The 14,194-nt window shown below is 38.1% G+C and overlaps 1 protein-coding gene across 1 annotated transcript in view; it reads right to left on the reverse strand.

Moving 5' to 3' along the window:
- Positions 1-4,938, reverse strand: part of BMP5 (bone morphogenetic protein 5) — a 55,265-nt gene extending 50,327 nt beyond the window's left edge. Inside the window, exon 1 of the mRNA XM_035542960.1 lies at positions 3,734-4,938. Coding sequence (XP_035398853.1) covers positions 3,734-4,217 — 484 coding nt within the window. The 5' untranslated portion in view covers positions 4,218-4,938. The remainder of the gene's footprint in view (positions 1-3,733) is intronic.
- Between the last annotated feature and the right edge of the window lie 9,256 nt (positions 4,939-14,194).

Consider the following 14,194-nt stretch of genomic DNA (forward strand, 5'->3'; position numbering starts at 1 on the left):
TCCCCTATCATATAGAGTACAGATCAATTCACAGGAAAATATGCAGAAAGAAGTTGAGTTGCTTAGCAAACGCAGCAATCTGTTTTAAGAAAAATTTACAGATGTATTGTAAACAAAAGAAACTACAGAACATTTGAATTGAATGAGAAGGAACACTTAAGTCCAGTGGATTTAATGATCACTATGATGCTAATGGAAAATTCAGTCCTTGAAATGCTTGAATGTAGTTTTTTAAAAAGTGCTGCTGTTTCTCCAAGTATCAGGCATGTGTATGTTTTTCATACAATCCCTGTCTTTTGGTGAGAGGTGAGGAGTGGGAACGCTAACATTTATCTTAAAAAAGTCCTTCCCCAACTAAATTTTGAGTGAGCAGAAAAGTGAGTAGAGCTACACGAGCTTTATTTGTCTGTTCTCTGAGGAACAGGGTATCCTATATATGTCATTTTGGGAGATCAGCCAAAAAGAAGATGCCAGAACTCTAAACAGTCAGGGATTTGCAACAATATAATAAAATATAACAACAGGATAAAAAACACCCAGTGAGGAAAACAAAGTCCTGAACTTGTAGGTGATATAATCAGATCTTTGAAAACCCCAGTGTATTTAGTGGAGGATTTATTCTTTGACTGCTGGACCAACCCCAGTTAACTCTTCTGCTACAATCATCAATATTTATGGAGAGCTGCCAATGCACACAGTCTTATACAAAATACAGGAGAAGGCATAGTCTCTGTCTTGTTGTATCTTTCAAGAAAGAAAGAGATGGAAATTCTGCTATAAATTCCAGTATAAAGAGCAGGTGTTTACAATTTCAACTTCAGGAGAAGTAAATGCAGTCTTGTTTTTCTCCCTGGTTGCTTGACAGACTTATAATTGCAGTTCCCTTGATGATTATTTTTTAAATTTGCTTTGGAAAGTGAGGTATTTGCAGCTCCGACAGGTTGATTTTTATCAAAATTAGCATATAAGTTCCTATTTTTAATCTTTAATATAAAAATATTTTTAAACTTTATTTTTAATCTTACTCAGTCTTTTCAATCTAATGCTTCATAATTCCTATCAAACATCTCAGCTACATATTTCTTGTTTAAATATATTTGTCTTAAATTATTATACCTGGCTGCAATTATATACAAAAGTTTCAATTTAAAATATCAAGATGATTAATAAAGCTTTATAATTACACTTTATGTAATTAATGGTGTGCAAGTATGAACATGGTGAATACTATTTCCAGAGCAGATTAATTTGATGCAAGTTGACTGAGGCTTCAAATCTAAAACCAGTTGAGTTATTACTGAGCTGCACCAGCATTTATTGATTTTAAGGTACAGTGTTAGCATTCGCTTATCACTGCATATTTTCCCCATTCTACATTAAAAGAGCATGCCCTCATCTGTCACAATCCTATATGGCATAAATCATATAAAATGGTTACCTGTTTCCATGATTTATTTTGTTATTATGTTAATTATACTGAAACATAGGATTGTTTAATAAAAATGTTGAAGGTAATCTATGTCAGCCATCAATATTTCTTATGCAAGCTACATGGTGGAATATGTGATAAACCACAATAACCAATGTGTATGGAAGGGAATTTGTAGTGAATTAGAGTTCAGCCTCACTAAAAGCTGAGGCATATTTTAATTTTACAGAGGCCAAACAAAAACTGGTATTTACTTTTTTTTTTTTTGTAAGTTAAATGAGTCTATTAATCATAACCACTAGAAAAATAACACATCTCACCCCCAGTTTTCACAGCTTAGAAACATAAGATGAAAGATAGACTTTAACTTCTCCAAATGACTTTCTTAAGGCAACACTGCCTTCCAAACAAAATGAGACAAAATATTAGAAACTTCCCAGTCAAGGTAAAGCAGTGGAAACTTGTAGTCCTACAGACAGGAGTTTTGTCTTGGAAAACACAGTGGATTCAGGCCTGCACATATCTGACACTGACCCTTCAGAGACTTATACTCATGCAGTGCAAGAAGTCCTCCTGCAGTCAAAGATGTTTCTTGAAATCAAAGGCTAGTTCCCATGTAAATAGCCATCAGTGCCATTGATGAAACGGTCTGCGACATATTTACGGAGGGTTTTTCTAAGGACACATGAGGAAATTTTTGCAGGATCAGGGCCTTGTCTAATGCTTAAGAGATCAGAGCGTTTATCATTTTTCTTTACAACATTGCCAATTCAAATTCTATGGACTCCAGCTATTCTGAGTGAATCAAGTTGTTCAATGATAACTTAAAAGAAATACGCAGATAAGAAGTAACTCTTTCTTAAGGATGAGGAACATATTTTCCAAAAACAGGGATTTCATTTTCTTCTAATCTGCTATTTCGGAGCAAGAGCAACAAGTATATGAATTTAGAGTTTGGACAAATGTTGCTCTTAAGGAAAAAAGATCTCAGAATTAAACACCACCTAATCTGCCAAATAATTAATGAAAAGTAATTTTATTTTTATGCCAACTACCTCTAGGGTATCATTTTCCTAGAGATTCGAGTTGTTGAGGAATTTAGTGTTTGGAAACATTCTTAATCCTTTTGCTGGAATTAAAGACCTGGTAGACATAAAAGATATAGAGTATGTGTGATAATCTGAAGGTATTTCAGAACATGTGCCATTGTTTAAAAAGTTTCTACAGAATGTATTATCCTGGAAAGCAAGGTTTTATCAGATTTTGTACGAGCTTACTGAGTAACTTCAAGTTTTCAATTAAATCTCCTGCTATCCAGATCAAACAAGAGGTTTTTAGATAGCTTCATGAGTCCTGAAGCATTTAAAATACTTATAAAAATAGTAAATACATTTCATGAATTATTTGCAGTTTTCTTAATGAGATTTAAGTTGCCTTCTATTAAAGAAATCTGTAACTGCTTTTTTAACCACAACATAACTGGTAAGCATGTTTATTATACTCAGAAGCCAATATAATTTAGTTTTATCAGGTTTTGTGTCTGATTTGATATAATTTTCAAAAGCATTCCTTGCTTGCATGTTTCTGGTGTTTAATACTCTATTTGTTATTTAATTTATTAATGACAAAAAATGAGAACCATTGCAGACTCTGAGCACCATGGCAGTGTAATAAAACACAGTCTGTGATTATTAAATAGAAATAACAAAGAAACAGCAACAGATTATTTAAAATCCAGCCATCCAGCTGAAAAGATAATAAAAATCTGACTCTTACAAACAGAAAAAAAAGCCCTAAATAACCTAAGAAAGCTTTTTTTTTTTTTTTTTTTCTATAAATGGATTAACTTTTCCCTCTTCATAACATTCTGGGCTTTAAAATATTAACAACTGATGTTTGTTCATGTCTGAGCTTTAAACAAAACAGTGAGGGAAATAACCGAGCAATAGGCATAAGTGTTTGATTTTTTGAGATTTAAAAAAAAAAAAAGGAGTTAGTTGGCCTAAGGCTAGAATTTTCATTACATCAATGAAAGAAAGAAAACAGAAGCCAGCAGAGGGGAGTTATAGAAACTGACTTTATATAAACAGTGAGAAAAATCTTTTTCCATGGCCACCTACAACGTAGCTACTTTACCATTAGTACTACTTTTCTTTTGCTAGTGGCACAGCAGCCAGGGCCCAATCCTGCTCTTTTAGAACAGGTTACGCTCCGGCTGAGAGATTTGCCCCTCTGAGCCCTCCAAGATCAGGCTAACAGTTAGTCAAACAGAGCAGAAACAACAAATAAAAAATTTTGACCTACCTAAATTGACAAAGCTCATGACCATGTCAGCATCATTCAGAAAGTTGGTGTCGTGCAGGCTGGCTAAGGGAGGATTCTGTGTGGTCAGAGGGGTCATGCGAGATAATTGTATTCTCCGCGAATATCCATTTGGAGAGGCAGGGTATCCTTTCCGTATCCCTCTGCTCTCCCCTGCCATGGATCCCTTTAGTGAATACTCCAGCTCCTCAGTATCCTCTTCATTTGTCATGGCATTATACAGGTCCAGCATGAAGAGGGGTGCAGATGAAGCCTGCTTTCCTGGTGAAAATGGTCTGGGTCTGTGAGGTAGACCCAGGATAGAGAGAATCTCTCTCTGAATCTCCCTTCTCTCATGGTTCCGCAGCCTCCTGTAAATAAAACTCGAATGGACATGATTGTCTCCTAAAACTCCCTGTGCGTGACCCACCAGAACCCAGCAATTCCAGAGCAAGCCCACGAAAGCTTTGAACGCAGTTAGGTTCATCTTTGAAAAGAAAAAGAACAAGGAAAAAAAAATCTTTTCTCCTACTTGTTTTGAGTTCCTATGAGGTCTGCTTTCCCAGAGGCTGAAAAACAAAATTTACCTATTCTTCATGTCAATGTCATCTCTAAACATAACATCTTTGGTGCTTTCTCTCCCCCCACCCTGTTTAAATATTATGGAATGTGTCAGGTTGCAGTTATTTCTAAGAAAGCTGAAATTCAGACTTCCAATTTTCCACTGTTGTTATCGTTTTTTCTGCATTTATGGAGCAGAAGACCAGTATTTTGTCAGCTGACCTAGGCATTCCTATATAAACCTTAGATAACCAGGTCTTGGGTGGGGAGCTGTATTAGCAAGAGCTGTTCTTCTGACACATTGTAGTTCCCAGAGTTATCTTCCCTTCTTATTCTGAGTTCTTCGTACACCTTGCGCTCTTCCCAAGATAAAATCCTGAGTCACAGATTTGTCTTGATCTGTACCTTGGTGGTGTAACACATATTTGTCCAGCAGCCTGGTGATAACTTTAACATCTTTTGAAGCGCTTGAGTGTAAAGTAATTCTAAAGCATGTACTAATCAAATTAATGTGTTGCCATGAATTTACTTGAAAAAAAAACCTTCTGTAAATCCATTCAACCCTTTTCAGCTTCTCAACTGTTATTTCCAACTCTAGCAGGCACAAATATAACAGCTCTCTTCAAGAGAGATCTAAAGACTAATGTAAGCACAACCCTGCTGGGAAAGAAGAGGCTTCTCATTGTAATTTGAAACGGGTATAGCAAAAAAGTCCTTAACCCTTCTGTTGCCAGACAAAGCTTTAACCAACCCCCCAACATTCCCCCCCAGCTTACAGTAATATACCTAATTTGCCTATCGACTGCTTCTTTTCCTTGCAGCTTGCAGAATATCCCAGCAAACAATTTTAACTTTAGCAGTTTTAGGATATGTAGATAGCTGAAGGCATGGCGTAACGTGGAAGCTCCTGCGAGCCTACTTATGAGTATATAGTTTCGTAACCTTGAATATGAAACCCTTATAACAGACCAAAATAGCATCCTATTAATTCCAGAAATGTTTATATTTTAGGTAGGTTTAGCAAACAAAGGTGACCTTTTTAATAAACTCTGTAGGAAATTTTGTCGGTTAGGCTTGATTCACTCTTCTCTAAAAATGTCGGGAATGCACTCCGAATGAAAACAAATTTATTCAGCAAGTGAGATTTCAAGTTGTGCATAGCCAACAGTGTAATTAAGGGTTATAGTCACAACTTTCATAAACTGTAATTTGCAATGATAATTTATTCAAAGTAAATTTTGACTCATAAACTGTTAGACTGCATTTCCCAGTAAATATCAAAAGCTGAGATTTAATCCCACAACCTGTTATTAACTGGAGAAAGAAACAGCTTTACTGAAAGAAAAAAGAAATATTAAACAGATTTAAAAACTGCTACACATGCAGTTAAGATTTAGCTTAGGATTTTATGACAGCCAGCAACTTGTATTTTCCTCTCACTAAAACAAAATCACAGTGTTAAATTTCATACTGCTCAGATTGTTTGTGGTCATATTTTCTCACTCCTACAATTTGCCTCAAGTCTCGGGGAAATTTTCCTTTGAAGGGGGTGAGGGGGTGGGAGGAGGACAAAAAAAGTTAATAAAACACACGACACTGAGGAAAAAAACAGGTATATAAAATGCATCCTGTCGGGTTTTCCCTTACATGACTCGCACCTACTCAGCAAATCACACAGTTCTTGAGTAAACTTGGGAGTGTGACAGCAAGTACAGTCACACCCTAAGAAGCCAGGAACAATTTATCTAGTATATTAAGTACAAATGAGCTTTTCTCATATATTGTGAGTCCTGGTCTACATTTGCAGTCCAGTGCAGCTATCGTTAACATATAGCTGATTCTCTCCCATAAATCAGCACACATAATAGACAATGCTTCTATCAAGGAAGGATTTATCTCATACTAGACCTGCTGAATTAACACTGAAATTAATTAAGCTATTTAGCAAAAGTCCTATTATTCTTAGTAGAAAAACAGTCAAAATCAACATATGCTTTCTGTCCTCATTAAGGGTTTTTCTCAAAACCCATTTGTTACAAGAAAAGTGTTATTTCTGGTTTTGTTTTGCTTTCACTTGTTCTGCTCAGACAGCTGTAATGATACATGGGACTTTACCATACATATGTCTTTTTTGAATCAGCCCATCATGTATTTTGCAACAAGGTTTATTTCTCTTTTCCAGCAATGTATTTCCTTTTTTTCCCTAAACATTCATAAAAGCCAGTGGATTGATTGCTCAGAGGATTTAAGTCCTCAGCCCATCAGTACATCCAGCAATAGAAACTTCCTATATTATCCCACTAGAGTGTCTGGTGTTCCACATTTAGTTAACCTTTTCCTATTTAAAAAGCCAAAAATGCCCTCAAGTTTGAGGATGCTGTTATGTTGTAAACATATTTCTAGACAGAAACTGAGTAGGAAAACATATAACCTAGTAATCTTATGTTTGATGAAAACAGCTCCTGCTATTTTCAGATGGAGCCACAACCAAAGATGCAAACTAAATACAAAGGATTTATTTTACGGCAACCTCCCCTACACCAAACATCCTTGCCTAGAACGTAAAGATAAAATTATTTTTATTAGTATAAACACAATATCTTTTTGTAATAAACCTGCGTTCCATAAACAATCATTGTTAACGTGGATATCTCATGTATGGGAGATATAGCCAGGTCTAAAACTGAAAGCCTTTGCTAGAGAAATGAAAGGACTTTGTAATAGCTGATAGGTCCTATTTCATATTTCCAATATGAATCAATCTACTTCTAAAGAAAAACACGACATACAATTTCAGCATGTCAAGATATTTTATTTGATAATACATAAAAACAGATTGGCACAGATATCTGGATTCAGTTTAGGTTGGGGTTCAGTTTCAAAGTCACCTTAGATCTAGGTTTCAAGTTTTACAACAAAAAATTATTCCAAGTTGTTTGCGTAATATTAAAACTTAAAAAAATACCATGTTCATGCCATTTTCAGATGCATTCAAATCTAAATAATAGTTGAGGTCAGTATAAAGTACTGACCCAGAATCAAACCTAGGGATTTGAATAAGATGCCCCAGAGATTCCGGCATCTAAGACTGAAATTCTGGAATACAAAACACACACATGGATTGACTTCCTTTTTTTCCCCAGATGCTCAACCTGGAAGCATCATAAGAAATTAACTGACCAGTGCTCATCCAGCCCTTACAAAAGTAAGAAAATATAGGGGAAAAGCAGAATGACTGCACAAATGAGCTCACATTTGGGACAGACCTTTTGGAGGGAGGAATTATCCAGCAGGCTACTGCAGTCATTAAGGGTGCAGTTGTTTGTATGGGCAGTGCCTACCACTCAAAAATAAAATCAGCAGACAGCATCCCACTGGATCCTCGCTGTCACATCAACTGTGAGTGATTCAACACAACAGCAGGTCTCTGTAACTGCCTGGCACATGCAGAACAGAATAAAAGGCTGACCCTCTCCAAGATATTTGCAGCCTAAATCTGAAGCCTACACTTGCAAGTTGAGTGATTCTGCTGGCTCTTTCCCCCTTAAAGACCAGCTAAATTTGGCATTCGTACTGTGCATAAACAGATGACCCTCTGTTAAAAATGTGTAAATCTGTCATTGCTGTCTCTCTGGAAGGTTATTTCTGAAAAAAGGTATATGGAGCAAGACGTTTATGAAAAAGTTTCATGAAAGCAGGAAAATTATCAGGGGTTCAAATTACAGACTCCCCAACAAAAAAGCAAAAAAGTCTTCTGTACTCTTCCAGGGACAGAAACATTACACAGACATCCTAGTCAGGCATACCTGTTATACTACCTGCATCTGAGCTGGATTTACAATGGTATGGACTGCATGAGCTGTACCTGTGAGACTTTGAACATAAATATGCAGATGTTTGTGTGCTCCAAATGTCCAATCCACAAAACATGTATGACATCTTTCACTTTTTCATTTTTAATTTATTGAGTAGAATGTTCTATGGAAGCTGTATTCTTACCCTGCAAGCGTACCACAGAAAAATGAAGATATTTTTCTGTCAATGAAAGATATGTCTCCTAATGCAAAGGGAATTCCACTTATAATTGACAAAGTGTGAAAATTGGCAGAATTAGCTGCAGAAATTGGCAGTTAGAACATAAATTGATTACGATGCTTGTAAATGTAGCTTATCTATATAAAAGCCTTTTACTTGGGATGATCTTGCCGTGTTTGCTAATTGATAGACAGGAATCATTTCATGTGCAAAACCACTACTGCTTCTGGAACAGAAAATTTGTTCAATGTGATTACTTTATTAAACTTCATATCGGGATGGAAAGATAGCTGTGCTGTGCTCTTCAACCACAGGGCAATTTCAGGGTAATCACCAGGGTTTTACCCAACATCTGAAATCTTTACATGTATTCCTGAGGACTGTTAAGCGTTATATAAAGACAGGGCTTCTGTTTTATGCTGCAGGCAGAATGCATCGCAAAATAAAGCTTGCTATGTACAAGTGTTCAATACTCAGATTATGGAGCAATTTATCCAGTCACCAATCAGCTTCCTGTAGCAAAAGAGTTTTTCATTCAGGATTTCAAAAGCTCAGGCAAAATCACAAATCATCCCAAGAGGTAAGTCATCAAGCATTTTATAGATGGCATTTAATAGAACACTGTTTAAAATTTACAGAAAGACCTCCAGCTTTAAAGTATAATCATCTGGGAAGTTTGTTCTATTCATAGTACACACACAATGTTGTAAAGCTATCCTCACAGAATACCCTGTAGCGTTAACAATATACTCTTCTTTAAAGTTAAAAAAAAAAAAAAAGGTAGAAAAATCATTTTGTAATCTGCTTGAAGACTTACTGTGTGTGTTTGAGGACTGGGAAAAAAAAAAAAAAAAAAGAACTTGTTTCACACATACTCTTTGGAATACATGAACCACAAAATATACAATTAATAATACGATCCAACATCAGAGTGTTGTCATTTGCATAATTTACAAACCCAAAGAGCTCCCAGAAATCCCTTCTGGTTTACAATAAGCCTCTAATTAGTTAAAGAAAAAAAAAAAAGGGGGGGGGGGGAAAAAAGGAACTGCACTGAGGCAAATACAAAACACTTGGACAAGAGCAACATTTATAAGTAGCAAAGCATAGCACTTTTAAAGTAGATTATTCTTGGCTTAGCTTGCAGACGGGTTTTATTGTGCCCCACCTGCACACTGGTACTTGCTAGTCTCATTGTTCTCCACCTAACGTATTTCCATTGTCATTTTTTGTTGTTCCCATGCTGTCCCCAGTGCTTTTTTGGGGAACCTCTTCTGCCTCTTGCTGGCTGCCTTTTCGTTTTCAGCTACAAAGAAGTATAAAAATTCATTCCCAGACTGAGTTCCCTCAAGTAGCTGCAATGCACTATTGTTCATTTCTTGAAACACTCTACCTATCTAAATTTAGGATTTATTTCTTCCCTCGAGCATTTTGCCACTAAGCTCTATAGCTGTGGCTTTAGCACCTCTGCTGGCAACTGTATGATGCAGCAGTCTCGCAATCTTTTTGTAACTGCAGTTTTGTTTTTATACCTTTTTTTCTGTGCCTTGTTTTGCACATGCTACCCCTCTCTTTCCTGTATTTCCTCCCGTTATGTCTCCTTACTTTTGGACGTGCTGCTTCTGATGCCACATGGCCTTTCTTTACAGCTTTTAAACTGTAAACCTTTTTCCTCCATCATCTCCATTGTCTTACTCCTTCCCTGCCCTTTACATTTCTTCCCTCCCTCCCCACATATCTGTAGACAGATGTTATTTTCTTCTTTTAAAATGACTTCCTTTGTTTAGCAATATGCTTCCCCTTTTGTAAGAGATCATCTGGCCTCTCAGGCAGTACAAGAGGAGCTGCTGCTCCAGTACTTTCAATTAAGTGAACACTACCATGAATCATGCAGTCCTTGAGAGAGCAGTCATCTCTTGCTGTTCGAAGAGGATTGCGAAAGAAAAAGATATGCATGGGACCACTGCAAGACTACATGCACCCTAAAGCCTGTGGTGTATGCTGGCTGGTCTTTCCATGTGGACCTCTTCAGAAGTGGCGATCCATCAGGGAGATAGCTCAGACCCAGCTAAGGAATTGGCAACAGCCCAACTACAAAATGTCTTCACACAAACAGCATTTTCAGGAAAACTGACAACATCAGAGTTAACCAGGAATCAGCAATACAATACCTGAGATTTTCTGAACAGTCCAGTAACATTAGAAAACGGGTGTTCTGCCGGCAGTACTTTCATACCAGCTCAGTCAGAAAGGACATTATTTGTATCCTTTGTGTTTGTACTGAACCACAAGAACCCGAAACAAGTTAGCAACCAAGCTCAACTGTGACAGTCAAGCGTGTGAACACATCAGGGAAAAATTTGAACTCTCCAGGGTTGGGTCTATTCAAATAGACAACGTGCAGAAGCAGCGTGGCGGCAACAGCCATGACACAAGTTTTTAAAATAAAATACTGCCTTCCTGAATTTCTCTCATTAGACCGTACTCCCTTCTAGCACATAATGCCTTTATCTTTCAAAATGATTACAATTTGCCACAGCTGATGGATTTTTTAAAACCCACAATGGGTAATTGTTGCCAAAATTTACTACTATAAACAGTCTGTTCAAGCCAGCATGTGGTAAGCTGGCAAAGCAAAGGAATAAAGTGAAAAGATCGTCCGTGCTGCTGGCATAGAAAACTCACTTGTTTTCCTTAGTGATTTGTTAGAGTGGTTGAGAAAAACTGAAATACTGGACAAAGTATTTACCTACTTTACACTAAAATCTGTATATTGGAGTTGAAACATCTCTTTAGCTGCTAACCTTTCCTTCACGGACCTGGAGGTTTGAAAACAGGATTTGCATGATGTTAAATAGAATAATGCATGTATCTCGTGAGACAGGGTTAGGCAAGAAAAGCATAATTTACATCACAACCTTTGCATCCAAATCTGCAAGGTAATCTAAACAGGGAAGAGATATACAAGTGGTCCTTCATTTCTGCTTCCTTAGCTTCGCTACCTTTAGTGCCTCTTAGCATTCAGACCTTTAATTTGGAACAAATGGTATTTCCCGGAGGAATTCTAGTTAAGCCATGTAAATTATAAGACAGCTACAGATGCAGACTGGGACTGCGAACAGTCTTTTCCTTTGGGGAGTAGTTTCACAATGATATTTTCATGGTTTTTTACGATTTGTTGTTCAGTGCTACTCATCAAAAACGTATCTGCCTCTCTAGAAAATCAGCCCTGGATCATAAAAATAAACTGTTTTTTGTTCATTTATAGCTCAGATTAGGATGATAAACGGGGAACTTCTGCAGTTTACTCAGTTGTTATATCAATAATGCTCAACAGGTATAGCTTACTTCAGCATAGCCCAAGTACACAAGTACACAGGTGTACCATCTCATCGTCATTTTTCAGAGCAGATGTCCAATATATTGCCTGCTCATTTTTTCTTTTTTTTTCTTTTTTTTATCTTTGGTGATAAAATGTGTACCGGGCCAAGTTAATGAGAATTTTCTCTGACTTCCTGACAGCTATTTTCCTCATCATCCTGTGAGCACTTCTAGAAAAAGCATATACAATAGGCTGCTAAGAAAGTTTCAGCCTTGGTCTTGTCCACCCAAGACCCATGAGACGCTGTTGCCTCTGGCTCCAACCATGTCTTCCTCTGGCATAAGAAGGTGCTGCAGGTCTCTGCTGGGAGCTGGAACACTGAGGTCAGTCTCATGGCCGAAACATTGTCCAACGATTTCTTCTGAGGCCCAGGGTTAACTCATTTATGTTTGTTCTCATTTCTTCATTGTAATTCAATGTTAATCGGTTTTCACTATTTCTGTAAAGAATACTGAAGTTTGTTTTCCTGTATTTATGGATCTTTGAAGAACTAAAATCCTCTGCTTCCAAGCAATGAAGGATACTCTTGATGCTGACAAAAAAAATGAAAATATGTTTATACTACAGGATGGTCTGAAAGCTTCAAAACCGTAAAACTTCTGGCTCGTTTACTGCTCTCCTAAAAAAGCAAAAAGATGACCAAACAGATTATTTATATTAAATAAAAAATAAATAAGTAAAAAACAAAAGCAAAACTTTTTGGTCTAAGAATTTCTTTGCCAAGTTTCAATCTAAAATTATTTTTATGGCTAAGTTATAAATTGCTTAAAAATGGGGTTTATAATGGAAATGGTGACAGACTTAACTATGGCGGCACTAGCAGGCGCCAGCATAATTACAGTCTTCTCAAGACATAACTTATTACAGGCTACGCAGCAGAGCCAGTATTTTGTATTTTAATTAAGAAACCTGGATTTTGTTTGTAATAATTGACTGTTACGCTGCCCCTCTTGCCAGGACACCCTTGTAAAAGAGACTGTTGCCTGTAGTAGTCTTTCTTTGTTAAATATTTTAAATAAATTTTATACTGTTGACTGGAAGATCGCATGCATTTTATAGGTCATTACTAACTGTCTTTTGGTGACTTCAGATGCTCTATATTTTTTAATGGAGACTTTTGTCCCTCTCATCTGTGACCAGAAAAGGTTTACAGGACCAGAAAACGTTTGCAGCTGAAGTTTCCGAAGAGCGCACTGCTGCGGGGCCCGCGCTATCTGCCCCGACCTGCAGCGAACAGGGCGCAGCTAAGATGGCGCCCGCGCCGCCCCATATCCCCACGCTATCGCACGGCGCACAGGGGTATGGCACCGCCTCAGGGGGCGACTTCCGGGACCCCGCCGCTGCTTGCGCTGCCTGCACTGCCCACACCCGGCGACTTCCGGTCGGGATGGGGCGGGAGGCGCCCGCTCCCTGCTGCCACCTGCTGGGGCCACAGGCACGGCCACGGCCACAGCCACAGCCCTCGCCCCTCGCCCCTCGCCCCGGCTCCGTTGCCCTCCGGCCGGTGGCACGAACGGGCTCCCTCCTGTCTCATAGAGGGGCTTCACGTTTGGTTTAGGTTCAGTTGGAGCGGGTATTGCTCCGTGGCAAACGGCAGCAGCTCTGTACGTGCGCGCTGCCGAGTTGTGACAGGAAAACTGCGCTGGCAGTGAGATGCTCAGTGACATGCCCAAAATTAAGCAGGTCACAACACCACTTGTGCCATTTAACCACTTGTGCCATTTAACGTCCTGCAGTATTAACGCCCCCCCCCACACAAATGAGATAAATGGAAGTGTGTAACTTTTTTACCTGAAAAAAAAAAACACACAAACTGAAGCAGTTCTAAATATATTTCTCAACATCTTTTTGGTATGCTTGAATTGCAGTGGGTATGGTGAAGGCTCGGCTAGAAGCGTTGCTCACAGCTCCTTTATTTCTCTCCTCTTGGCCTCAGAATGAGACTATTCCAACAAACGCTATTCAGTCATTTTCCCCCAGGGTCCATCTACCAACCGGAGAGATTATCAAAGTTAATTATGTCACTTCCTTGCTTCTTTCCAACACACTCCCAGGCTAAGAAAAAGAGATAAAGGAGTTACCAGCAGATCTCTCCCTGCTTCCTCCTACAGGAGTTTTGCCTCCTGCCAAGAGGACCTTCAATGAGTCTTTGCTGCCTTTGTATCTTGCAAGTGGAGCATGTGGGAAAAAGCAAAGGAGATAATCTACCAGTACAAGCTTTGAAAAAAAATAAAATCAAATCAAAATTAAAATTAACAAGAAAACAATTGCACTGTCTTGTGATTTTCTTTCAGGTCCTGATACAGCTATTGGTATTACATTACCAAAGAGATGTAATTATGTCCAAACAGCTGAATGAAAATGGAAATACAGTGTTTGTTTTTATTTTGTGTCCTTGGAGAACAAATGCAAAGTGGAGAGAAATTTAAGGGAAAAAAAACAGCAAGAAAGTCCGTAGAAAATGCACAGAAATTATACCGCGGGCC

This window comes from Cygnus atratus, chromosome 3, assembly GCF_013377495.2.
Source record: "Cygnus atratus isolate AKBS03 ecotype Queensland, Australia chromosome 3, CAtr_DNAZoo_HiC_assembly, whole genome shotgun sequence".
Lineage (NCBI taxonomy): Eukaryota > Metazoa > Chordata > Aves > Anseriformes > Anatidae > Cygnus > Cygnus atratus.